This window comes from Topomyia yanbarensis, chromosome 2 (genome assembly GCF_030247195.1).
Source record: "Topomyia yanbarensis strain Yona2022 chromosome 2, ASM3024719v1, whole genome shotgun sequence".
NCBI lineage: Eukaryota > Metazoa > Arthropoda > Insecta > Diptera > Culicidae > Topomyia > Topomyia yanbarensis.
This window is the reverse complement of record NC_080671.1, coordinates 390,022,904-390,049,558: the sequence shown is the minus strand read 5'-3', so window position 1 is coordinate 390,049,558 and position 26,655 is coordinate 390,022,904. Positions and strand designations below refer to the sequence as shown.

General features: G+C 39.1%; 2 protein-coding genes across 6 annotated transcripts in view; one reads left to right on the top strand and one right to left on the bottom strand.

Annotated features, from left to right (window-relative positions):
* The window catches only part of LOC131684772 (uncharacterized), a 736,395-nt gene that overhangs the window by 443,932 nt on the left and 265,808 nt on the right, over window positions 1-26,655 (bottom strand). For 4 of the 5 annotated variants that reach the window (XM_058967908.1, XM_058967909.1, XM_058967910.1 and 1 more), the window contains exon 2: window positions 18,160-18,225. The exons of the other annotated variant lie outside the window; for it this stretch is intronic. The gene's annotated coding sequence lies outside the window, so the exon portion shown is untranslated. The remainder of the gene's footprint in view (window positions 1-18,159; window positions 18,226-26,655) is intronic. 5 annotated transcript variants of the gene reach the window in all.
* The window catches only part of LOC131680816 (uncharacterized), a 125,501-nt gene continuing 122,920 nt past the window's right edge, over window positions 24,075-26,655 (top strand). The window contains exon 1 of the mRNA XM_058961526.1: window positions 24,075-24,244. Coding sequence (XP_058817509.1) covers window positions 24,075-24,244 — 170 coding nt within the window. The remainder of the gene's footprint in view (window positions 24,245-26,655) is intronic.

Genomic DNA, 26,655 nt, shown 5'->3' with positions numbered 1-26,655 from the left:
CCGCTAAGTATTGTAAAGATTTTGAAAGAACTAATGCAGACATAATCAACAGGGACAGATATCCCGAAAGGTCGTACAAAAAAAATTGTGGTATTCTGCCTAAAGCAAGCAAATGACGTTAGTGGCAGCAAGACTTGTAGGAAGGACTTGTTGAGAGCGATGGTGGAGTCGCCGATTTGAAATTGTGCATGGATCTCCCGAAGCACGGGGTTGACTGTTTCAAGGTCCCTTTGTTTCCTTGAGCGAAGGTTTTTGAATGGAAATCGCACTGAGTGGGACAAAATTGTGTATCCCTTCAAACTCGTATCAGGTGAACTTTGGTGTTTAATTACGTATTCTTCGACAAGAATCTCTTGTTGTACCGAGAATCGTGAGGATGAATCGTGCATTGCGAACGCTGAAAAATAAGTATGCCTATTATGAGAAAGTCCATATGATGTAGGGTCCTAGGAATCTAAAGCGTTCCCTTTAAAGACAATCTAAGAATTCTTACAGAAAAACTAAAAGAGTTACGCTACTCACCACGACAAATCATTATGCTCTTTTGGAAGAGTATCATTCGGATGATCCCCACGTGGAGATCAGTCACTTGAAACAGCAGTTGGAGTTAGAACCTGACTCAGTTTCTCCTCGAGCAAAAACTACATTAGTTTTGGAACCCTTTGGTGATTACATTCTCTTCTTTTCCAGTGTTCGGTTCGCTTGGAAATGGCACATTATCTTTAATTTTTTTTATGATTTATCCTCACAAAAAATAAAAAACCGTTAATGATTTGCAGCGCCCCTCTGCGGCTGGCGCCCTTGGCTGGGGCCAACCTGGCCAACCGCACGCTACGGATGTGAGTATACCACCAACTGCGCATTCAATTATACGAATGCTCTGACAAGAAACGCAACGGATATTGCTAACTTTCAATTATTTCATTATCTTTTCAATTGCCGTTACAAACTGTCCCATTTTGGAATTTTTGAAGAAAAATATGATATGCTGATTTCATCTCTGTGGTGTGATGCTTAAGAAGCGGTTCTCATTCAAAATTGTCCAAAATTTTATTTGGTACGCTTTCGGCTCGAGAAGCACGCCTCAGGTAGAAACCTTTTCATGGCATTATGTACGTTCCCAGAATGCTTCGTGGAGCTGGAGGATATACGGACTGTTATACGGACCTGCCATCGCAGAATAATCGTAAGTTGTCAACCACAGTAAACGGCGAAAAATGAAAATTTTTGGTTAAAATCACATTTTATATTCGCCATATTGGAACCGTCAATTTTATTTTTTTTCTTTTCATTTTGATGCCTGTAAACTCAAATTCGTGTTAATAAATCACAAAACCGTTTTTGGCTGAAATACTACTTATATTTTAGTGAGAGTTTATTTAAAGACTTCATCTTCTGACCTCTCGAAAGACAACCTTTTTCATTGGAGGAATGATCTATAAAATGCACAAATTCTCTGTATTCACTATTTTTAGTAAGCCTTAAAGTAGAAAAAAGGGCTAAAAAATCGATCTCAAAGTTAGAGATTGTACCACTACGTCAATTTTTTCCTGTTCTTAGGTAATTACTCAAATAAATTAAGTTTGCTTGAGAGCCATATTATTAAATTTGTGTTTCAGATCGAATTCCATGCACACCTAACCTTTGACAGAACGTCATCACGGGCGCCATGTTGTTTTTTTTGTTTTGAAAAAACTGTAAATGAGGACGAAAATAACAGTTTTTGAATCCTAAATCTGTTTCCTTCTATGTTTTTTCATTGGCTTACAAAAAATCCAAACTTTGACTACTTGGATTTTGGTTATATGAATGAGAACCTCCCCTTAAATTAATCAATTAAAAATTTATAATAAACTAAATATGAGTCAATTTCATGCGCACTTATTCGTGGGAAGGAATCGAATGTAATACTGGTATAAATGTAATACCCGCATTATAATTAAGCAGGGCTAGCCGACGGGAAAATGATCTCGGAATGTTATACCGTTAGGTCTCTGTCATTCTGAAATGGGTCATTGGAAAATCGGTAGAAAAAATCAAGTTGTTTGCATGCGGAAACCAAAGCATATGTAGAAATCTTTTTTTTTTTCACTATTAGCCAGTGGAATTTAGAAGGTTAACACCCGAAAAATGTTTTGCAAATAACTAACAGATACCACTGCTCGTGCTAGAGTTTTCGTTTCCTATGGTCATAGTTGTCTCCCTACGTTTACTATTCACAAAAAAATTGAAGCGTTTTGGGTTCCGCTTAAGGTCGGAGTGTGATTGTAAAACGTGGTTAGAGTAAAGGAATCTGTTAAATTGTTGCTCGCGAGAATGAACTCCTGCTTAGTAGTGGGATTCCATCGATTAGTATACTGTCTGATCGCAACTGCTCTTTGTCGTTTAAACTCATGGAGCCATCGGTTTTGGCCTGGAACGCGGAGCAGGGACATGTATTTTGAATAGATCAATATGGATGTCATTTTAAAAGGAGTGGTCAACAGACAACGAAAATTGACAATTAGCGCCATTTTGAAATCCAAATACCAGAAAATAGTGAGAACCACCATCAATATGGATGTCATTTGAAAGAGGCTGGTCATCAGACACCGAAAATTGTCGATTCTCCCGCAATCATTTCAATGTTTCATTACTTGTGTGGTACGTGGCGCTGTCTTATTCGAATTAAATTTTGCCAAGACTACTGGCTCCATGTTCGGGCTATACCCAGTAGGGTGGGATAAAAATTAGATTCAAGCTCCGAGTAACTTTTTAGGTACCATTTGGGTCCTAGAACAATTGTGCAAATTCTTAGCTCGATTCCTGAAACTATATTTTTGCGCCCACTGTTTAAAGTTTACATGGGATTTTGGATGGCAAAATTAACTTTCACAAAATAATTCCTCCAGGTGTCGCCCATTACTTCCTAAAAAGAAATCGTTTTGTGACTTTTATAGGAAATTTAACAAAGAAACAAAGTCTCGAAAACCACGAAACGATCTGACGCTTGAGAAAAAAGTTATTAAGCAGAAACCGATTGATGCTCTGACGATTGATAAAATATTCATTTTTTCTAGCACCACTGCTGTTGGTTGTCCAATTAAATGCAATTTTGTTTTAATCTTCTATTAATGTGTCTAAATCATATATCTATACTGTTTGGCCACTTTGCAAGAGTTTTGAGGGATAAATTGAGACTTCTTTTGTACATAATTAGGGAAAGTTAAAAATTTTGTATATAATTCGACCGTCAGCAGCAGTGATACCATGAAAAGTGGAATTTTCATCAATCTTCGGAGCATCAATCGGTTTTTGCTTAATAACTTTTTCCACAAACATCAGATCGTTTCGCGGTTTTCAAGATTTTGATTCCTTGCAAATTTTCAATAAAAATCAGTCATCTATTTATTCTTAAAAGGTGACGGGCGACTCTTGGATGAATTATTTTGCAAAAGATGATTTCCCCATACAAAATCCCGTGTAAACTTTAAACAGTGGGCGCAAAAATATAGTTTCACCGATCGAGCTAAAAATTTGCAGAGTTGCTCTTGGTTCTAAATGGGACCTCAAACGTTACTTGTAGCAAAATTTTATTTTTTTCATATAACCATGTCCCACTCTAATACCCAGTCCGTTAACATGCTATTAAACCAAGACTTCCGTAAAATATGTCATTCTGTTGCATACGAGCATTGAGTTATTGAGAACGGTGTCAAATAGATTCTTCGCGATCATCACGTACACTCTCGACCAACGCCACTATATTTTCTTTACTACTTACTTGATGTGGTCGATTTGGTCGTTTATCGATTGCATGGTGAATAGTGAACTATAGAGCACTGATTTTCGTAATACCATTGAATAATTTGAGGTCAGTGAGTCAATGTAAGTCGTTGCATTATGAAATGACCAACAACACTGAACACTATTATCATGACAGTTTGTTGTTAGAACCCGTTAACCAGTGGAGCTTGTGTTACTGATAGTTACTGAGTGCAAATAAAAGAGAGATTAGGATTATTAGGATTTGATAGCGAAACGAAAAAAATCGCTATTTTTGCAAATTGTTTTCGTAGAATCGAAAGAAGATGGGGCTTTTTGTATTAACGTGAGGCTTTGTTTTGGTTTATATGTATTTAGTAACAAAGAAAGCAGTGAAAAGACAAAAGGAACGCGCCATTTGAGCCAGATGCTACTGATATGAAAGGAACACTTGGTAGAATGTGTAGGAAAAATCAGAAGCACTCACTAAAATTGCAGACGAGACAGGAAATATCCCCCACTAAAACACTACTTAAGGTAAGATTTAGGGCCAATTGCATCGGACTGTAATTCTGATTGTTATTTTAAGTGTACGGTTCAGATGTGCAGGCGTAGGGACTTTACGATCGCGTGGGAATAATCGTTTATTTGTTCATTGAGACCATGTTGATCAGATTATGAGTGCAATAGCGTTCACTACATCATCGTTACATGTTCACCTATGTGTATCATGGCGAGGGGCTCGAGCGTTTGTAAGTTAACAGATTCGATCATGTGGGCTTTTGAATCTCGCGCGTGTAACTTCGCTTGTAGGGTAACATAGGGAGACTTGACCAGGTTTTCATCTAAAACTGCATGAATCTCTAAAAAAAACCTTCAATCCCTCGAAAGTCATTGAGATATAATGTGCAAAATTATTGTGCGTCTACATGAATTTTTAATTTAATTTTTGAAAAGTTACAAAAGTTTTTCTGTGATCGTTTTTTTGGTCAAGTCTCCCCACTGCGCAATGGTACCAAAACATGCGTTTAATTAATGGTGCTCTAGGAGTTGATTTTAGCGATTTGGTGTGTTAGAACCACTTTTTTAGAATGGAATCCCCCTTCTTTTGATGTATACTGAATTGTGATTAATCCACCTAAAAGTGAGATAGAAAATTTATTTCAACTAATTTTTAAGATAGAGGCACGATGTCAATGACGAAGTTATAGTAAATTCTACTGCGAGAAAACTTGTTGAACATGCAAACTCTCCAAAATGTAACGGTGTTGAGATAAAGCACGTTGTTTGTGGGAGGCACCCAAAAAATCATTTTTTCATTATAACTTTTTTCTGAGATTTTCTCAATTCTTCAGATGTTCTATGAAGTTGTTGAAATTAAGAAATTGCAGACATTTGTCGAAGACATCAACCTTTTTTATTTCAAAACTTAAGAGTTATTAAATAAAGTGGTTTAGAAATACCGCCATTTTGAACGACAATTACCAAGAGATGTGGAAATATGTAAAAGACAGTTATAGTTCCCTAGTTTCATGAATTTGTAATTCGAAATACAAATGATCGAGCGTTTTCGGGCTTTCGATTCTCTCACTGGTAAAACGACAAAAAAGAGGCTCTTGGTTTCATTGGGTCTTAGAAGCGATGCTTTATGAAGTCACAATTTTCGCTTGCGTTTTTGAGGGTTAATTTCAAATATTTAATCATTCAATGCGTGCTTGCAAAACAATTATTGACAATTCCGGCCAAGTAATCGTTTCATGAAAACGGCATATAGGGTAGACGAGCCCTTATCCATCTCATTAGTCGGGATGTCACAATATTTCGTTGATAACTCGACTTAGAGTGACTGGATTGCGCTTAAGTAAGTATCACCATCTTTCCTTCGTTCCTAAGAAGCAGCACAGTTACACTTTTTGAGCTAATGCGTTGAATAGAGATAGCAAATACTTCTCTAACTAATGAGTTCCAATGGGTGGGATGAATAGAGGAGCTAAGATGAATTAGGGCGCAGTAACCCTAATACTGTTTGTAATGGTTTTTATTCTTGTAAAGAAAGCCAAAAAATTTTGCGCATTTTTTAGTTGATCACTTTTGTTGTTGTGCTAGTTTAGGAATAATTCGTAAGTTGGAGACTACAGAGCTGAGAGTTTTGGATTCATATGTGTACTTTGACATTTCCAACGATTTTTTAGAATATTCGTAGAATAAAATAACACATAGAAACAATTGCTATAAAAAGTAATGCTTAAAATGTCGTAATTATTTTGTTACAAAATGAAAAACATGCATTGCCAGAAAGTATTTTTTATATACAGGCCGGTGGATGCTCGTTGTGAGTAGTATTTTTTCTTATAGTACTTGTCACTGTCCTTCTCATAGAATCGAAATGTCTTCCACATATTTCCACATTTCTTAGTAATTGTCGTTCAAAATGGCGGTATTTCTAACCCACTTTATTTAATAACTCTTAAGTTTTGAAATAAAAAAGGTTGATGTCTTCAACAAATGTCTGCAATTTCTTAATTTCAACAACTTCATAGAACATCTGAAGAATTGAAAAAATCTCAGAAAAAAGTTATACTGAAAAAATGATTTTTTGGGTGCCCCCCACAAACAACGTGCTTTATCTCAACACCGTTACATTTTGGAGAGTTTGCAAGTTCAACAAGTTTTCTCGCAGTAGAATTTACTATAACTTTGTCATTGACATCGTGCCTCTATCTTAAAAGTTAGTGGAAACAAATTTTCTATCTCACTTTTAGGTGGATTAATCACAATTCAGTATACATCAAAAGAAGGGGGATTCCATTCTGAAAAAGTGTTTCTAACACACCAAATCGCTAAAATCAACTCCTAGAGCACCATTAATTAAACGCATGTTTTGGTACCATTGCGACCACTGTGTTCTGCGGGGAGAATTGACCAAGGCGTGGGAAGACTTGACCAAGAGAATTTTGAAAAATCATAACAAAAAATAATGACATAAAACATACTGTAATTATTCTTTTTCTATATTGTCGAGGTCCTTAGGTAGCAGTAAAAAATGTAAAAGGGTTGCATTTGATAATATTCGACTTTTTTAATGCATTTCCTCTTGAGGATTAACTGTAGGGGAGAGTGAGGATACTTGATCCTTGGGGATATTTGATTCCCTGGCCATATCTCATAATTTATACATCAAAATTTACTACAATACAAAAAGAAAATGAAATATTTGTTCGTTTATGATGTTTAAAAAACAAATCTAACGTATATAATTTGGTTTGGAAAAGTTGTGCAATATTTTAGAAAATATGTGTAGATATCCATCTTGAAGATCTTTTTACAATTTTTTTAAAACGGTTGTCTGATATCGGCGAACTAATTATATATGAATATTTACAAGAACGATTAATTTCTAAGGACTTTTGTCTAGAAAAAAAAACGTTTTTGGAATAAAAAGTTTCACAACACAATAAAAAATAAATAAATTTTATTCACCTCATGTAATAGGTATCTTTGATCCCTGTAACACTGGCTACACTTGATCCCTACACGGAAAACCGATTCATCACAATTTCAACTAAAAAAATAGCTGAGTTTTTGGTTTCGTCTAGTTAATATTTGGGCGAACTAAATTTTTGTTGAAAACAATAATCCAACGCTGTTGGTTTGATGATGTCAGTTTCAGTCTGGACACGAACGTTTCAGCCTAGCACAAAACTTTAAAAGCCTAGCTGATCTAAAGCTTGAAACGCTTGTCTCAGCTTGTAACGCTTGTTTCAGTCCAGACACAATTGCATATGCCGTTACACTACCTTTTCAGCCAAGACACAAACGACTGAAATTCAACTAATCTCATTGTTGAATTAAACTGCTTCGTCGTAAAATACAACATAGGATATTTCAAACGTTTTGTTTCACCGACCGACGGATGAAGGTATGGAATTAAATTGTAAATTGACTCCGTATGCCAGTAATTCACACGTAAATATAATATAGAGTTATGTTTCTTATATTGTTATCTGCTGCATTGCATTTTGTTTTGTTTCATTCTTTTTCCGCTGCTATAAATAGCTCGTGACCTGAAACTTCTAGTAAAAAAAATCTAATGTTAGATTCTAGATTAGAACCGACAAGCTTCTATTCGGTAAAAACACCTCTTTACTACCCGTACCATGACGACACACTGGTGGAATAGTTAAATGGCATATATAAGCTTCACACTAATGATGAGTGAGATAATATCGTTTACAACCCCGCCGCCACGTCGGTATTTCAGCACCGTCATTGACGCATTTTGCTTTGTGCCATTTCCCCGCTATTATTAATATTTCGTTTGTATGTATGTGTTGGGAACTAAGCCTCACTAGAAAAAAAAAGATCAACGGGTAGCATCTGGACTGGAACCGACAAACATCTACTCGCTAAAACGCCTACTTTACACCTTAGGCCATAACGACACATAATGGGTAGCCGTTAGAACGAGCTATATAAACTTCGCATCATTGCAGCAGCGATCACAAATGGGACAGCATGGAGACGATGGTATGTGTTATTCAAGTTATCCCTGCACTGCATGAGCCAACAGCGTGTAGCTATGGGGTACGATATTGTATTGCACAAGTATGAGGTTGGTTGAACACTAACGCATCGTTTGGGAGCTTTTAGCTCACAGCTCGAGAGCGAAAAAAACAGAATCATTTCCGCTCTCAAGGATTCGTTTTGGGTGTACTATTGCTAACTTTGTTTACTAATACTAAAATATAAAGACTTATGTTTGAGGTGTTGTTATGTTTTTATGGCGTGATTAACATTAACAGTAGATTCCAAAGCATAATAAATATCAGGAATTTTGAATCTTTCTTCAGCTAATTGCCACACGGTCAAATTTCCCCATAAAATCTTGGTCAAGTCTCCCTAACATAAGTTATTGCGTGCAATGCCATGCAAATTCTAGTAAAAACTATTCCAATGTTTGAATTTATGTAAAATCATTTCACTGCTTCACAAGGATTAAGATGGTATATTAGTACATTAATAGTAATTAGTAGTCGAGTAGATATGTACATACAAATTTTGATAAAAAATTACATCATTTAATGCAAATTTATTAATCACGTAATATTTTCTGTAAGGAAAGGATTTTTCATTCCAAACTTTTTAAATTACCTTAAGAGATTCAAACAAGGATAAAAATATTTTTGAAAATTTTTTACGAATTGAATAGAAAACGCCATAGCAAAAAATAGAATTCTGCGAACTGTGTGCCCATTTGCATTTTCGCGTGTGGTCTTGAATGACACCCCGTGTTTGAAAATTAATAAGTGCGGAACGATACACTTTATCACTGGAGGGTTATCCTGTTTAGAAGATCGCAGGTATAGGTCGGTCGACAATGACTGGGCAGTGCGTAAGCCTCTTGTACCTGAAGGCATAAAATAGACCCCACTTGCGGTCCTTAGCTTCCTGCCTAGTAACTGTGTAAACCTGTCCTGGTGTCCAGGTGGGACCTTAAGCAGTCCTGGCACGACGGCCCACCGGCGAGACAGGTGGTTGGCGTAGGCCCTATAAGGCGCCCCTTAAAAAACCCACATAACGAACAATACAGAAGAGAATACGACCCAGAACAATCGGCAACGACCCAGGCGACGAATAAAGGATCACGATTGGAAACTCGGAACATGGAACTGCAGATCGCTCGGCTTCGCTGGATGTGACAGGATAATCTACGACGAGCTACACCCCCGCAACTTCGATATCGTGGCGCTGCAGGAACTTTGCTGGACGGGACAGAAGGTGTGGAAAAGCGGGCATCGAGCGGCTACCTTCTACCAGAGCTGTGGTACAACCAACGAGCTGGGAACCGACTTTATAGTGCTGGGCAAGATGCGCCAACGTGTGATCGGGTGGCAGCCGATCAACGCAAGGATGTGCAAGTTGAGGATCAAAGGCCGTTTCTTCAACTACAGCATCATCAACGTGCACTGCCCACACGAAGGGAGATCCAACGACGAGAAAGAAGCGTTCTACATGCAGCTGGAGCAGACATACGACGGTTGCCCTCTGCGAGACGTGAAAATTGTCATCGGCGACATGAATGCACAGGTAGGAAGGGAGGCAATGTACAGACTGGTGATCGAGCCTAACAGCCTGCATTCCGTATCAAATGACAACGGCCAACGATGTGTGAACTTCGCAGCCTCCCGTGGAATGGTAATCCGAAGCACCTTCTTCCCTCGCAAAGATATCCACAAAGTCACCTGGAGATCACCGGACCAAGTAACAAAAAATCAAATCGACCACGTTCTAATCGACGGTAGATTCTTCTCGGACATCACAAACTCCGCACTTATCGCAGTGCGAATATAGATTCGGACCACCACCTGGTTGCAGTATGCTTGCGCTCAAAACTTTCGACAGTGCATAGCTCTCGTCGAAGCCGAACGCCGCGGCTAAACATCGAGCGGCTACAAGATGGCAGAGTGGCTCAAGAATACGCGCAGCAGTTGGAAGTGGCACTACCAACGGAAGAGCAGCTAGGCGCAGTTGCCCTTGAAGATGGCTGGAGAGATATCCGATCCGCCATAGGTAGCACCGCAGCCACTGCACTAGGTACGGTGGACCCGGACCGAAGAAGCGACTGGTACGACGGCGAATGCGAGCAGTTAGTCGAAGAGAAGAATGCAGCATGGGCGAGAATGCTGCTACACCGCACGAGGGCGAACGAGGCGCTATATAAACAGGCACGGAACAGGCAGAACTCGGTTCTCCGGACCAAAAAGCGCCAGCAGGAAGACCGAGATCGCGAAGCGATGGAGCAGCTGCACCGCGCTAAAGACACACGGAAATTCTACGAGACGTTGAACCGCTCGCACAGGGGCCACGTACCACAGGCCGACATGTGCAGAGATACAAACGGGAATCTTCTCACGGACCAGTGTGAGGTGACCCAGAGGTGGCGGCAGCACTACGAAGAACACCTGAACGGCGATGCAGCAGACGACGAGGATGGCACGGTAACGCACCTGGGAGCACGCGCGGAAGACATTACACTACCGGCTCCGGATCTCCAAGAAATCCAGGAGGAGATCAGCCGGCTCAAAAATAATAAAGCCGCTGGGGTTGACCAAATACCAAGCGAGCTACTAAAACACGGTGGCGAGCCACTGCCTAAAGCGCTGCACTGGGTGATTACCAAGATTTGGGAGGAGGAGATTTTACCGGAGGAGTGGATGGAAGGTGTCGTGTGTCCTATCTACAAAAAGGGCGACAAGCTGGATTGCTGTAATTACCGAGCAATCACCCTGCTGAACGCCGCCTACAAGGTACTCTCCCAATTACTATGCCGTCGACTATCACCAATTGCAAGAGAGTTCGTGGGGCAGTACCAGGCGGGTTTCATGAGCGAACGATCTACCACGGACCAGGTGTTCGCTCTTCGTCAAGTACTGCAGAAATGCCGCGAGTACAATGTGCCCACACATCATTTGTTCATCGACTTCAAAGCCGCATACGACACTATCGATCGAGATCAGCTATGGCAGATTATGCACGAGTACGGATTCCCGGACAAACTGACGCGATTAGTGAAGGCGACGATGGATCGGCTGATGTGCGTAGGACGTGTCTCAGGAACGCTCTCGAGTCCCTTCGAATCACGCAGAGGGTTACGGCAAGGTGATGGTCTCTCGTGTCTGTTATTCAACATCACGCTGGAAGGTGTAATAAGAAGAGCAGGGATCGACACGAGTGGTACGATTTTCACAAAGTCCGTTCAGCTACTTGGCTTCGCCGATGACGTTGATATTATTGCACGAAACTTTGAGAAGATGGAGGAAGCCTGCATCAGACTGAAAAGAGAAGCCAAGCGCGTCGGACTTGCCATCAACACGTCGAAGACAAAGTACATGATAGGAAGAGGTTCACGAGAAGAGAATGAGAACCGCCCGCTTCGAATTTGCATCGGTGGCGACGAAATCGAGGTGGTTGAAGAGTTCGTGTACTTGGGCTCACTGGTGACCGCCGACAATGATACTAGCAGAGAGATTCGTAGACGCATCGTAGCAGGAAATCGTGCTTACTTTGGCCTCCGCAAGACACTTCGGTCGAACAGAGTTCGCCGTCGTACGAAGTTGACCATCTACAAGACGCTGATTAGACCGGTAGTTCTCTACGGGCACGAGACCTGGACCATGCTCGTGGAGGACCAACGCGCACTTGGTGTCTTCGAACGGAAAGTGCTGCGTACCATCTACGGTGGAGTGCAGATGGAAGACGGCACATGGAGACGGCGAATGAACCATGAGTTGCATCAGCTGTTGGGGGAGCCGCCCATCTGTCATACCGCGAAAATCGGACGACTACGGTGGGCCGGCCGGGCACGTAGCCAGAATGTCGGACAATAGCCCGGTGAAAACGGTTCTCAATTGCAATCCGACCGGTACAAGAAGACGTGGCGCGCAGCGAGCACGATGGATCGACCAGGTGGAAGACGATTTACGGACCCTTCGCAGACTGCGTGGCTGGCGACGCGCGGCCATGGACCGAGTGGAACGGAGGAATCTTTTGTATACGGCACAATCTGTTAATAAAAAAACAACTTATTTGCCGTGTCCGTCTGGTGTAGCAGGTAAACAAATCGACTTCTTTTTTATTCACTTAATTGTTAGTTATACACAGGAAAAGCTAGCAAACATGACGAGAAAAACAAAATTCGCAAGATATGGTAGGTATGCCGTGATATGCATTTTCTCTTGAATTAATGTGAATACTTTTCTTTTGAAAGGACAACATCACCAATTGAAGATGGGACTGTTTCTATGGATGTTGAAACAACGAGAACTGAATCGTAGTCTCTTCGAATACACTGATTTAGATAGTTAAGATATTTGTTCAAAACCTAAACGTGCCAAATTCCTTCAAGTTTAGTTTTGGGTGGTTCGAAAATTTTAAGGAACGGTACGGGATACGCAAAGTGAAACTGTGTTGGGAAAATTATCCGCTGATGCCAAACCGTTTGACCCAATGCGTTGAACAATGATGGCAGACGCTGCTCTAACCAACGGCTTCAAATGGGTAGTGTGATAATAGACACATGACAAAAATATGCTATTACCCTACTATGATTTATTCTTTTTGACTAACTTTAACTTTTTAATACTATTTGTTTATAGAAATACATGCGTTAATGCTTGAATGTAATTTTTTGTTTTGTTTTGAATAATTCATGCTAAAATACAGACCGACCGTGATATAATCGAAACATTACTGTAATAGATTTTTAACCTATGAGGTAAAAGAATTGTCCCGGTTTATATGAAAATGCGAAGTTTATATGGTTATTAGCACGGAGCTGCACAAACTAATCCATGGTGACAAATCCTAATAATCACCTTTTCTCCCGGTGTTGACATACAGTGTCCCAACATCTGAAAAGATTGATTGACTTGAAAAACCGACTGAAATTATAATTCTTTCTGTTCAAGATTTGAGGCTCGATGCATGAAATTAGCGGAAACCAATCACGAACGAACTTTGGAGAGATGCGCTTAAATCGGTTTTTCGCATGTGTGTTCTTCTTTCCACCCATCGGAAATGAAAATAGCCTCTGCTATTTGCAACATGCAACGGCACAAACTGATTCATCCACCAGCCGTGAACAGCTCACAAATATTTTCTTCTCGGTATTGTATAGCCCTCCCTTCGCCCCAAGCAGCCAAATACGAATGGTAACAGAAACAAATCTGTAGTGAACCTATATTTAAAACTTTTCATCATTGAAGTGTTCGGTTGGACGGCTCCGACCGAGATGAGCTGAAAATTTTCAATTAGTTTGTGAAATCGGAAAAATTTCGCCATTTTATGAATTTTTGCCCTCTTAATTGAAAAATTATCCCAAAAACTCAACGTAGGGTATTTTTTACATAGAATGTGTATGCAAAGTTTGAAAGAAATCGGTCAAGTAGTTTTTGAATGGCAGTGAACACCGAAAATCGTGTTTTTCCAGAGACGTTTCACAAAAAGCTTCGTCACCGAGTCGCTAGTTGATATTTTTGCATGAAAAAATTATAGAATGTTATTGAAATGATGTAGTAGGGGAGCCCGGGGTTAGTTGGTGGTTGGGGTAAGTTGGCGGAATCCCTTTTTCTCTGTTTCTATTAGACATATAGCGCTGCCACTTTTCGTGTATATCAAGTTATGTGAAACCCATTATCCAATGTGTTTTTGTTGCAAAACGATTTGTTTGGGGGAAGTTGTGGGTGATACTGTGTTTTTGAGCATACCAAGAAAATTTTCTAAATTTTAAATACTTCACGTGATTTTCAATCTATTTCCCGAATGATAATATTTTTCGATAGCGCATTAAAAGAGCTTTCAGTATCCGTATAAATATTACATCTATCAACAAACAAAAGTTATTTTAATTTTTTTTTAATAAAATATGCGGTTGGGGTTAGTTGGCGGTGCTGCAGCGGGGCTAGTTGGCGGTACTATTTACAGTGCAAAAAAAGTCATCAAAAATTTTTATTTCTGGAATTCACTCCAAAGTAAGGAAAAAAAATTCTTGTGTGTCTCGTCAATGCAGGAGACATTTATTTCGGTCAATCGTATAAAAAATATCAAAAATTTGCTTCTGAATAGGGAGTACACGTCAAAGTCAAAATACCGGGGTATTGAAACTAAAATATAATAGCAAATGTCGGTTATTATACAGTTTTCTTGAAAAGACATTCAGAACGTTCCAAAAGGACCCTTGAAGTAATTGAATCTCCATTTGATTGCTTAGTTTTTGGCGTATCCACACATACAAACACCCGGGGACGGGGTCAGTTGGCGAGTTTTCCGCGTAACATTTTTTTTTTAATTTTAATTATAGAGGTTTTAACCTTAAGGTCATTCGCCTCTTCGGGTTAGAAAAATCTCTTAGGAAAAATTTCTAACCCTATGTGCGGGGTCGGGACTCGAACCCAGGTGCGCTGCGTACAAGGCAATCGATTTACCAATACGCTACGCCCACTCCCCGCGTAACATATTTGATCTCTAAAAATGGAGACAATGCATCAAACACTTAATAAAAAATCAGAGATGTTGCCAACAGTCTGCTCCTTCACGCCGCATGTTCCATTTTGCAAGATCTACCTACATCAAAGCGGTAAAAATTGAAAACTGAAAACACTAGCTAACTAGCCCCGGTCTCCCCTATAATGTACAAAAGTTTCGATAAATTTGCTTCACCCATCTTTCTCAAATATTATGATAAAAAACGATTTTTTTTTCGCTGGAACCCTTACCCCCCTTTAATGTTTGCTTTTTTTTCTTAGATTCTTGTATTGCATAATGATCTTGCATTTACATTTTTTCTGCTATTGTATGAACTTAAAACAAAACTGAATATTCCAGGACACTTTAATCATAGATGAGAGATGAGGAGATTAAATTAAATTTTGACAGGCGCTGCTTTTATAAAATGATAGATAAATCCCATGTATAGAGGATCGCGGTAAGTCAGGATGTCTCTAACAGTAAAATGGATTGGTTTTCCACGGACTTTTAAAGAATCTACTAATTGTGATCTGGCTTCACGATATTCAGTGCACGACCAAACAACATGCTCAATGTCGTGGTAACACTCTCAACAAGCACAATGTTTACCCTCTGCGAGCCCAATACGCCCGAGTTGAGCATCTAAAGTATAATGATTGAACATGAGCCTAGACATAACACGAATGAAGTCCCGAGTTACATCCAATCCTTTGAATCATGCCTTCTTTGATACTTTAGGGATAATTGAGCGAAATAAATAGTTTTTTCGTCGTTAATTGCTTAATGCAACGCATTCAATGCACTTCTAAATTCAATTGAAATAACCTGTGCAACTAATGAAGGATCGTTATGAAAAGATTAACCAAAAATCATACGTGAAATTGAACAGTAAATCCAAGATCAAACGAATGCAATGTTGATTGCGAAATGCAAATTGCTTCCTCGAATCGGCTCTTTCAGTCGCTATATATTATGCATATAAATATATATATGAACGTCAACCTTCAATGGAAACATATTCATTTTGGGACATTTAATCCTTAACAAATTGCTGCTGGAAAACCCGGGCGACTCCAACCCTTTTCAGCGGGCCCGAACTTGTAAGCACAGACCGTAAGTATGTGTCCAGAAAATAAACAAACTGAAAAGAGTTTTACATTTCCATGCCGGACATGCCCGAAGATAAAGGATGCGGAAAATTTGAAACCGGCGTCGATAGAAATAATCCGCTTCGTTTCATTTATCTGAGTGTTCTGTCCGTGTCGTGATGGATTTTGGGGGGTTGGTGAATAACGTGGATGAATGTGTCCGTTGTGGTAAAATTTGCGAAACCCTTGAAATGGAAAAAAATATCCAAACGCCATGAGCAGACGCGTGACCCGTTCAATGAGATTACACACTGCGTAACGAATGAATGATCCAAGCAAAATTTGTCAGCTGTTTCGGTACTGTTCCACCAAAAATATTTGATAGCACTATGGGCATGGTGGTTCCAAGAAAGCAGATCAAAAATGTACACCAAAATGCAAATGATTGCGGAAATAAAACACTTTGTGGGATGGGATCGGATTCCAGATGTCGGGTTTTTTATCGAACAAATAATGGAAATGCTTGCTTGTGATCTGAGTCAAATTTCACTAAAGTAATACAAGCGGCTCACTGGTTCCGATTATTCGATAAGAGATGGAAATACATATACCGAATACCGACAACCAAGATTTTGTCAATGTCACATTCCAGCAGTGAGTGGTGTTGAAATTTTTCCCGAATAGATGCCAACGAATCCGTCAAGAGTAATATTCATCAACGTCGTCCCATACGTGGAAAAAACAGTAACCTCGATACGAATAAAATGGAATGGAATAGGATGGCATGTCAGTCATGAGTCTTCGTCGAAACCAACGGTGCTCGAGTCGAGCGCTGGAAAGCCACCGCTGCGGAACATTTTGCGGACCGCGCTTCGAGCGCCTTCGACGGCGACGACAACGACGACGATGGCAATAACGCCCAGAAGCCCTTCTCCGAGGAAATTGAATTCTCTGCTGAAAGCCGAGAAGGGCACGCAAAAATAGCACGAGACTTTGGTCGCCTCGTGTAGTTACAATTTGAAAGTCATATGCAAAGCACATAGTGGTTTGATGACTCTAGAACAAATACTGTAAGTAAGCAAAGCCTGGTTTCGCTAGTGATGAATACATTTTTCAAAGTTCGGCTCGGTAGCAGGGGAAACATTTACGTCGAGTCATGGACCGTAACGAATGAATGAACGCAAAGTGTACAGTGTCCGATTCAGGTGTGGTAGAGCGAAATAATCTTCCTCGGAACAGTCGTAAGGTTTTAAGCTAAGATGATGAATTGAAAGAGCGAAAAAGAAAAAAAAACAACAGACCTGTTCACCAACCACAACCAGAGCCCCGGGGGGGATAACCATGAATAGTCAAAACTCAGCCACGGGAACTGATTCATCATTTTTCGGCTTCTTCGGTGTTTTCTCCACTCGCTTTTTAAAGAGAAGCGCGATTTTAATTTTCGATTCTGCCCACTTCAAATAATGAGAATGGGCTGTACACCACAAAAAATAGTGAAATTTAATTTAGTAATGCTGTTGTCAATACACTCAAGTTTTTTTTTACGCGGTTTTTTTTGCGCGGTATTTTTTTACGCGGTTTTTTTTTACGCGGATTTTGAAATTTACGCGGTTTTCATTTACGCGGATTTTGAAATTTACGCGGTTTTCATTTACGCGGATTTTGAAATTTACGCGGTTTTCATTTACGCGGATTTTGAAATTTACGCGGTTTTCATTTACGCGGTTTTCATTTACGCGGCTCGTATCCCCCGCGTAAAAAAAAACCTGAGTGTATATTACTTTAATCGATAATTTGATGAGAAAAATAAACTTAAAATATTCCGCATCATTAGGACACCAAAAGCATGTGACTACCTTTTTATGCATATGAAATTTTTGGATAACATATTTTTCTACTATGCTGTTTTTCATTATGGGACTTTTATGCTTAATGGGAGAATTGGCAAAAATATATTTTTTTAAAACATTGAAACTAAACTGTCCAAGCAATGTGTAAAGTTATAAACACATTTGTTGAAAAAAGTATGTGATTCGTTGAAGATTAAAAACTACAATTATGTGCCTGCTTGAAAAATGTTAATGAAAATCAATGTAAAATTGCAAAATAATTTTTACTGTGTAAACATGTAAAAACAGGGTGGAGGGGGTATCTTAAGCATGGAAAACCATATTCATGTTCAACGAAACAAACGAACACATGCATATTCCAATCTATTAGAAATGTGCTGCTTGTTCTCGAGCCAGTGGGGTTTCGGTGGTTTTCTCTTTGTGTTTTTGAGCTGAATATTAAGTTAATTCACCTTCGCTAAGGGGCAGCGAGTAGATTCTGGGTCGGAGCCTTGTCGAATTGTTTTTTGGTCGAAAATCTGTAAAGGGATGGAGAAATGATGGTTCATTATAACGGGATTGTTTAATTTAAATCTGGGAGAAATCCTTTTAATTAACAGGTTTAATGAGGACAAAAAGTTAAAATGGAAAAAATGCGTAGTGCTGACTATGTACTACATGAAGAGTATTCCAAGCCGTTGAACAGAAAAATAACCCGAAGCCGAAGCGCGTATATGTATTGTAACTAGCTGCCGAAAAATACTCTGGGGCTTATTCTTGTTTATGCTTTTCACTCTTTTGAATGGCATGTGTAATTAAGGTTACTACGTTAATGAAATAAAATTCTTTCATAGAGAGGTGTCACGTTCTTGCATGCTTTGATGATTATCAGTTTTCAGATGCCATCAAGTGATGAGTGCGGTCAATACCAAGGAGCTTTTATTCTCAGGTGATACAATCCTCGAAATCGCCGATCAGCCATGTTGGTTCTAGAAACGACTGCTAACAACATTGTTTACTAAATCCCCTTGCATGTTTGCTTGGATTTCAGTATGTAAACGAAGTTATTTGTTGTCAATTTTTTCCCCGCAGCTTGCTGCACGCTTACCTCTCTCCTAACCTAGTTACTGCCAAAGACGAATCACCTCAGAATTATAAGCACCTTGGTCAATACCGTTTAGCATTGAATACTTTACGATGACGTCACAAATGAACTGAATGTTTACATGGACTTAGAAAAATTCTTTACGATTTTCTTCGAGCGAATCTAGTCGTCCATAAATTTTGAATGCAATGAACGCAATGAACGCAATGAACGCAATGAACGCAATGAACGCAATGAACGCAATGAACGCAATGAACGCGATGAACGCAACGCAATGAACGCAATGAACGCAATGAACGCAATGAACGCAATGAACGCAATGAACGCAATGAACGCAATGAACACAATGAACGCAATGAACGCAATGAACGCAATGAACGCAATGAACGCAATGAACGCAATGAACGCAATGAACGCAATGAACGCAATGAACGCAATGAACGCAATGAACGCAATGAACGCAATGAACGCAATGAACGCAATGAACGCAATGAACGCAATGAACGCAATGAACGCAATAAACGCAATGAACGCAATGAGCGCAATGAACGCAATGAACGCAATGAACGCAATGAACGCAATGAACGCAATGAGCGCGATGAACGCAATGAACGCAATGAACGAAATGAACGAAATGAGCGCAATGAACGCAATGAACGCAATGAATGCAATGAACGCAATGAACGCAATGAACGCAATGAACGCAATGAACGCAATGAACGCAATGAACGCAATGAACGCAATGAACGGAATGAACGGAATGAACGAAATGAACGGAATGAACGGAATGAACGGAGTGAACGGAATGAATGGAATGAACTGACTTAACTGAATGAACCGAATGAACTGAATGAAAGGAATGCAATGTATTTCATCATTAGGTTTAGAAGCATATGGAACTCTTGTAACGACATTGAAAATATTTCTGATGACTATTGTCTGTAGTATTCTGTGACTGTTCATTCAATAAACTCGAATTGATGAAATCTTATCTTAATGTATAGTTTTTTAGTGTTTTGGATTCTACTCTTTAGTAACTAACACCAGCTTTATGCTAGTTAGATAAGCCCAATCTAGAGCCAAATTGGCGCTAGTTCGACACTAAAATCCAAAAAGTCACACGTCTTGCGTGAACGATAAACAACTGATTAGTACCGAGCGATGTCTCGACAGTAAGCAAATAGGTTCAGTTTGCCAACGGGGAATGTGAACTGAAACTGTATTTTGGTATAAGAACCAAATGCCTGGTACTATGCAAAATTCCCAAATGGAAAAAAATTTGATAAGACCACATTTTTGTGTACAAGGACACAAGACCCAATATAATGTATAGTTTTCTAGTGTTTCGGATTCCAATTTAATGCTGGATTGGACTTAGTAGAAACTAAGACAAGAAAGGTACAATTTAAAAATTTAATTATGTTTTAAGAGTGTCTCTGAATTGTTCTTGATTAAATAAAGTTTAATAATAAAATGTATAAAAATTATTTATACACAGAAAAAAATATTTTGTAATTTTAAGTTTATTTTGATGCACATATTTGGAGCATGAATATAAATGTAAAGTTAAGTTCCGCCACAAATACACACGACTTGTCGTGCTTTCTTCAACGAATTTTATTATAATTTTACACGTGGATTGAACTTTACAGTTTCATTAAACGGAAAACCAATTCACTTCAATGTATTTTTACTCGAATACTGTTGTAAAATGAATGACATGTAATATTACACGAATGAAAGTGTAAAATTGTATGCTGTTTGATGCTCCAATTGATTTTAACGCAATTTTCAATCAAATTTTGGAGTCAATCGTTGTATATTTACATTCGTATTGATTTACATGTCGTTTAACTTACTAATACTTCCATCATATTTGTTACATTCAAAAATGATTACATGGAAAATAACAAGTCGCAAATTAAACTTTTGTATCGATTTTGTTGGCTATTTTCGGCAAATTTGAGACTAAGAGAAACGAAAGCAATGAAATTGAAAGACGGATAGGTATTCTAGAGCGAATCAGTTATAAACTTAGAACGGAAAACTAGAACTAGGCAGGCTCATATGGGCATGATCGAAAGGAAGTGTGAAGGCGTCGGCGGTAAAACATGATGATGAGTTATGTTCTACCATAGACCATGCGGTAGACTTGGGTGGAACGCCCAACTCCTACTATGCAGAAGGCAAAAAATTCTTCACACTTCCTTTCGATCATGCCCATATGAGCCTGCCTAGTTCTAGTTTTCCGTTCTAAGTTTATAACTGATTCGCTCTAGAATACCTATCCGTCTTTCAATTTCATTGCTTTCGTTTCTCTTAGTCTCAAATTTGCCGAAAATAGCCAACAAAATCGATACAGTAGAACCTTGCGGCAATTAAAACATAGTAACAAATTAAACTTTTAGTCGCCGAATGAATGACCTCGCGCCACCACTGGTTTCCGTACGTCGGGATCAGAAATCTATTTCGCCAAGGAAGATGTCAGAGTGCGAAGTTTATGAAACAGCGCTGGACAACCTCGATTCTGTTAATGTCTTTCTGGTAGTTCGGGTTCCAAACAGCAGAACAATATTTTACTGTCGAGCGAGCCAATGCGCAATAGAGCGATTTTAGGTAGTATGCGTTTCTAATTTTTTCGCTATTTGGATTAGGCACCCAAGCTGTCTTGATACCTTACCCACGATGTATAAGGTATGTGGTTTGAAAGTTGGTGCCGGATCCACAATTACTCCGAAATCCTTAACGTAAGAGTATCTTAGAATGCTCGAATCGAAGGAACGTGACGATTGAGTATTTACTCGGATTTAAAACTATTCTGTTTCACACCACTTACTAAAACTCTCCAGTACACTCTGAAGAAACTCGACATTGGTTTTATCCCGTACGACGGATGTAGCACTGAATGTTACAGATAAAGTGATTTGTTACTGATGATTTGGAGTTGCCTTCCATCGAGGTAGGAACGAAACCAACTCAGAAGTTGTTCAAGAATACCGATTTCGCGATATCATGTTTGATTTTGTCGAATGCCGCAGATAAATTCAGGTAAATAGCATCGGTTTGCGATTCGTCAGCGAATAAATCGAGTACATACATACCACTGTCAACTCTATCAAGAAACCACCGACACTTGCAGATAAACCACAAATTCAATCAACCAATAGCGAGGGACAACGACGCCGACAACCGATTTCAGGTCAACAAACGACATCGCCAACCACTGTAATCACGTGAAACAAATATTAGGCGGATTGTGCTAAGCCATGTCAAATAAACCTTTTAAAAAAATGCTGAACCAAGGTCAACCTGTAGCTTCATTTAGGTACCAAGTTTCTGAACACTGTGTGTTGGAATTCTCAGTTAGAAAAGATTCTTTGTGATCAGTAGAATCATCTCACTAGTTCTGCTATAGTCCTGTACGAAGTCTGTCGAAACAAAAAGTTAAATTTCACAGCAGAATGTAATTCCAAGGCTTTGGTTCAATGAAAAACAGGTAAGGTAATATGACTTAAACTGTTGAGGGCTGTTTTAGGACGGCTTCATTTGTCAGACTGGCTTGAAAAGACTAGTGATGTCCAGTGCACTCCATTATTGTTGAAGAAACGAAAGCCACCTTCTTCGCCCTAGAATACACGCTACCAACAGTTCATTGTAGGGAAATCAAAGCAGCCAGGCACATTTCGGTCTAATCTCCCCCACATATCAGTAGCTAAACGTTCCGGAGGACTATGAACAGACGGCGAAAGCAAAATGCCAGAGAACCACCCACTGACTGCACGGGGTCCTCAAGAATGTAAATTTTACATAAATGCACCCACCCACAAGAGTGACGACGGACGGGCGATGCAACGTCACGAACAAGTGAAGGCAAGTCCAAAGATAACAATCGCCGCTTTATATTTATGCGGCAGTTATCTTCATTTCCTTCGATTTGTTTGCCTGCCACCGACCGACCCCCGATGTGCGAGGGAAGCCATTCATCATGCTAATTGTGTAAATTTGCAATTTACCAATAATTGCATGGAACTACTCGCAAACAAACGGTGCATTAGCCCTTTGGCTTGTTCTGTCTGCTTCTTAACAGCGCTGTGTTTGCTGTGGACTCTGTTACTTTGTAGGTACATACGTACATGCATACATATGCACACATGTGAGTGAGAACCAGCCAAGCGCGACACACCGTGCACCGTGCCACCCCGTGAACGTCACCGAAGAGGAGTGTATTTTTATGCTGTTCGTAATGGGTTTGGTTGGGTTAGAGAAGGACTGTCGCTGGGAACGGTTTCCAGTGTTTTGCTAGTGCAAAACAGTGCAAAGGGAGAGCAAAAAAAAACGGCGACTAAAATACTACCAGCGAATTCAGAATGAGCTCTCATATGGTTACTCATCCGATGATCACAACTAAGTGAGTGAACGCGGCGAGGGTGGTTGTTTTTATCGTATGGAGTACTTGTCAGACAATGTGAAGATAGATTTAGTCCACTTAGTTTGAGAATATAGTGAACATATTAATGTTCTGTTTTTATGTTTTTATTATAGGCGTATTTTACCTCTCATCTAGTTCAAAATTGAGTTCTCTTAACTCATGCACAGATTTTGAGTAAATATTCCAATTTAATTGAGTGTTAGTTTTCCGCAAAAGATTCGAAATTTTGTTTGCTTTATTATTCACTACTAAATGTAAAAATTCCGTCTGCGTATTCCGTTCTTTTCTTCCTACATACTAAAAGCATATCCATAGTTTTGCCTTTAGTGTTGATTTAAATTTGAATTCTCTTATTCGTTTTTCTAAGAGAGATTTAAAAAATATAATTAAATTGGAAATTAAATGATACATCGTCTCCGTAGAGCTTCCACATTATGCCGTGCGAAATAAATTATTTAAAAGCACATATGTAATAATTCGTCAAAAATAGTGACATCCCCACTGAAGACAACTCTAGCTTAAGTTCAAGAAGAAAATGTTGGTGAAATTTTTGCTACATTTTAGTAAAGAGTTCTTCAAGCAGACATGTTCTACAAAAAACATAATCATTCCAGAACAAACGAAAAGCAAACACGCACAGCCAAATCCAATTGCAACGAGAAATTTGCTGCAACTCTTAAATAACACGAAAAAACAACAGATGATAGAAAACTCCAAACAACGGCACCCCATCCCCAGCACGATAAGACTGGAAGAAGCTAAGTGAGGCATTTTCTCACCCATTCGGTGCTATTGTGTTTAGTCGCTTTAACTGGCTGAGCTGTGGGTGTGGGTGAATGGATGGGTAGTGCGCGATGACGGACTTTGGACTTTCAGCCTTCCACAACAACGGCAGCAGCAGCAGCAGCACCGGCAAACGTGTGATGGGTGTGCATAATAGTCGCTTAACGTGCAAACTGAGCGAGAACCAGCAGCACAAGATCTATTGCCATTATCGTACGCTGTGTACTAGAGGTGTACAAAGGTGGGTAGATATTTTATCTCAGATCCCGCTCTCACTGTTGCCGTTTGGGCTGCTTCTGGTGGTTGGTTCAGTCTGGCCGTGCCCCCTCTGTGTGTGGCTGCGCCTGTATGTGGCTACGGTGGAATGCATTTCTGAGGTTGGCTGCATTTCGTCTGGTTGCATTAGTCTTTGACAGCGATGAATAATGCAAATGGTACACCGTTTGTAAAAGGTGGCGTGGTAGTGTGAAAGCAACTAGGTAGATGTTGGAAGCGATTCTTACAAATTTGAATGTTTTTTTTTGTAGATGACTCTTGTTGAACTAACAATAGCTTGAAAGTTAGTTTTATAATGATAGACATTTATCGTCCATGAGCAAAAATAAAAGGAACTGAAATGACCCACCTTAAGTAAAAAAAATAGCAAAAATGTTTGCGGTGTAAAATTTACAGATAACCCTACTATTTTGGTGAACCATCTTGCTATGCGAATTGAACAGTGCTCAGCAGGGATGCCAAAGGTACTGGTAAACTACATTTTTTCGGTATATGTACTTTTGCACAAACCGTACAGCCCGCTACAGCGACGCATCACTACAGCTCTTGCCAGAACGGTAGCCAAACCGAGTACATTTTCCCGTAGAGCAGTAGAATACATTTTTGTTTTGCTGCTGTACTCCGACTGCTCGGTGAGAGTGTGGCGTAGTAAAGTTTGTTCTCTTGCTTTGTACACTTTTCTCTGCGTAGTCAAAGGGAGAGGCCCGCACACGAAAGCGATGATGCCGGTCGTGGCGTAAACGAACCGCATTTATTGTCGTCGTTTTTGATTGAAAATAGTGAATAGATTAAAAATATTAAAAAGTGTAAAATAAGGAAAGAGAAGCTGTACCGCTCGCGTCTGGTGGCTGTACTGGGGGCAGTATTTCTTTGTCATGTTACTGCTTTGCTTACAGACTGCCATACAGCGCTGGGCGTCCTGCAATAGCGAACGACAGCAGCGTCAAAAGAGAAATGAGAATGTAGGCAGAAAAATTGCAGCCGGAGAAAAGTGAGTAGGCATTTTGCATCCTTGGTGCTCAGTGGCGTACAGAGCTACCATTTACACAGAATAATCCGCATTATTTATATATAAGTGCACGTGTAGATCTGCTACAGAATATTTACTTCCAAAACTCCGACTTATTCATAAAGAGAAAAACTTGTATAAACAATTTTATCAGGTTTTACCGAATTATACAGCTTTGACCCGTTGGAACTTTGCTTTAAAAGCTTTTATTTTTAATTTGTGACATCATAAATGTTACAAGAACAATAATTATATCAGAATATGTGAAATGGAATGAAATGATAGAAACAAATTAGCAAATTTAATTTTATTCGCTATGTCCGCCCTCATAAAATATAGTAAATATGATTCTCATTTTTGAAAATAACGTTAAAAGTGCTATCAATTAATATAACAAAATGTATTGAGAACTTTTTTAAAGATTTACTATGTACAACAACCATAGGCGTGCGCAGCCTTTTCCATTAGGAAGAGGGGGCTAACGGCTTAAAAACATTCAGTTATGTTAAACCTTCATTATCAGGTAGTTTTCTGGTAATGGTTCGATTGTAAAACAGTTACTTTATTTTGTTATTGAAATTGAAGTTGATTCGTTAATTTCTTAAATGTAGAAACTGGTTTCTCAAAAAAGGTAATCAAAGTATTTCTGAATCTAATCATCATCCCATTTTAAGTAGGCTTAAAAATTAACATTAAACATTTTCAACTTCCTCGAAAAAAATTTCTCGTGGTCTTTGACGCAAAACAATTTTCACATTTTTTGCAACATGATTTTTTTCAAGTTAGTAAAATTGATCATTTTTCAGTCCCACATAACTCGTAAACTATTGATGCATGGAATTTTTTAAGAACAGTTAGTGATTAATAGAAGTTGTGATTTCGTATGAGTTGACTGGAATATTTTTTTAACATTTGCTTTATGTATCCTGCAATAAGCAAAGCCAATTTGATGCTTTCAATTGCAAATATGCTTTAGCATAAAACGTTATTAGAAGAAAATGATACGTATTTATTGTAGTTTAAATATACATTGCACAGTGGTCCCCCCATAGTCCAATAATATAAAAAAAAATATTTCGTCAAGAGCGTGTTTTTATCTCGTGATTATATGGTTATGGATATATGTTTTATTGGTTCAAACTTGATTTTGCCAATAATGAACTGATTTTTGACGTAGGACTACGTCTTTGTTTTCGATATGGGGGTGCACTTTGCAAATTCTACAGAAATGGTATGTAACGAAAAGTTGTCCAATTTTTGACGCATATAATTCAGCCATCTCATGATAAATTTTCAAATTTTTTGCACAAATCGCCCCGAAATACTTCTAAGAAAAGATTCCAATAGATAAACCCAAAGATTTTTGG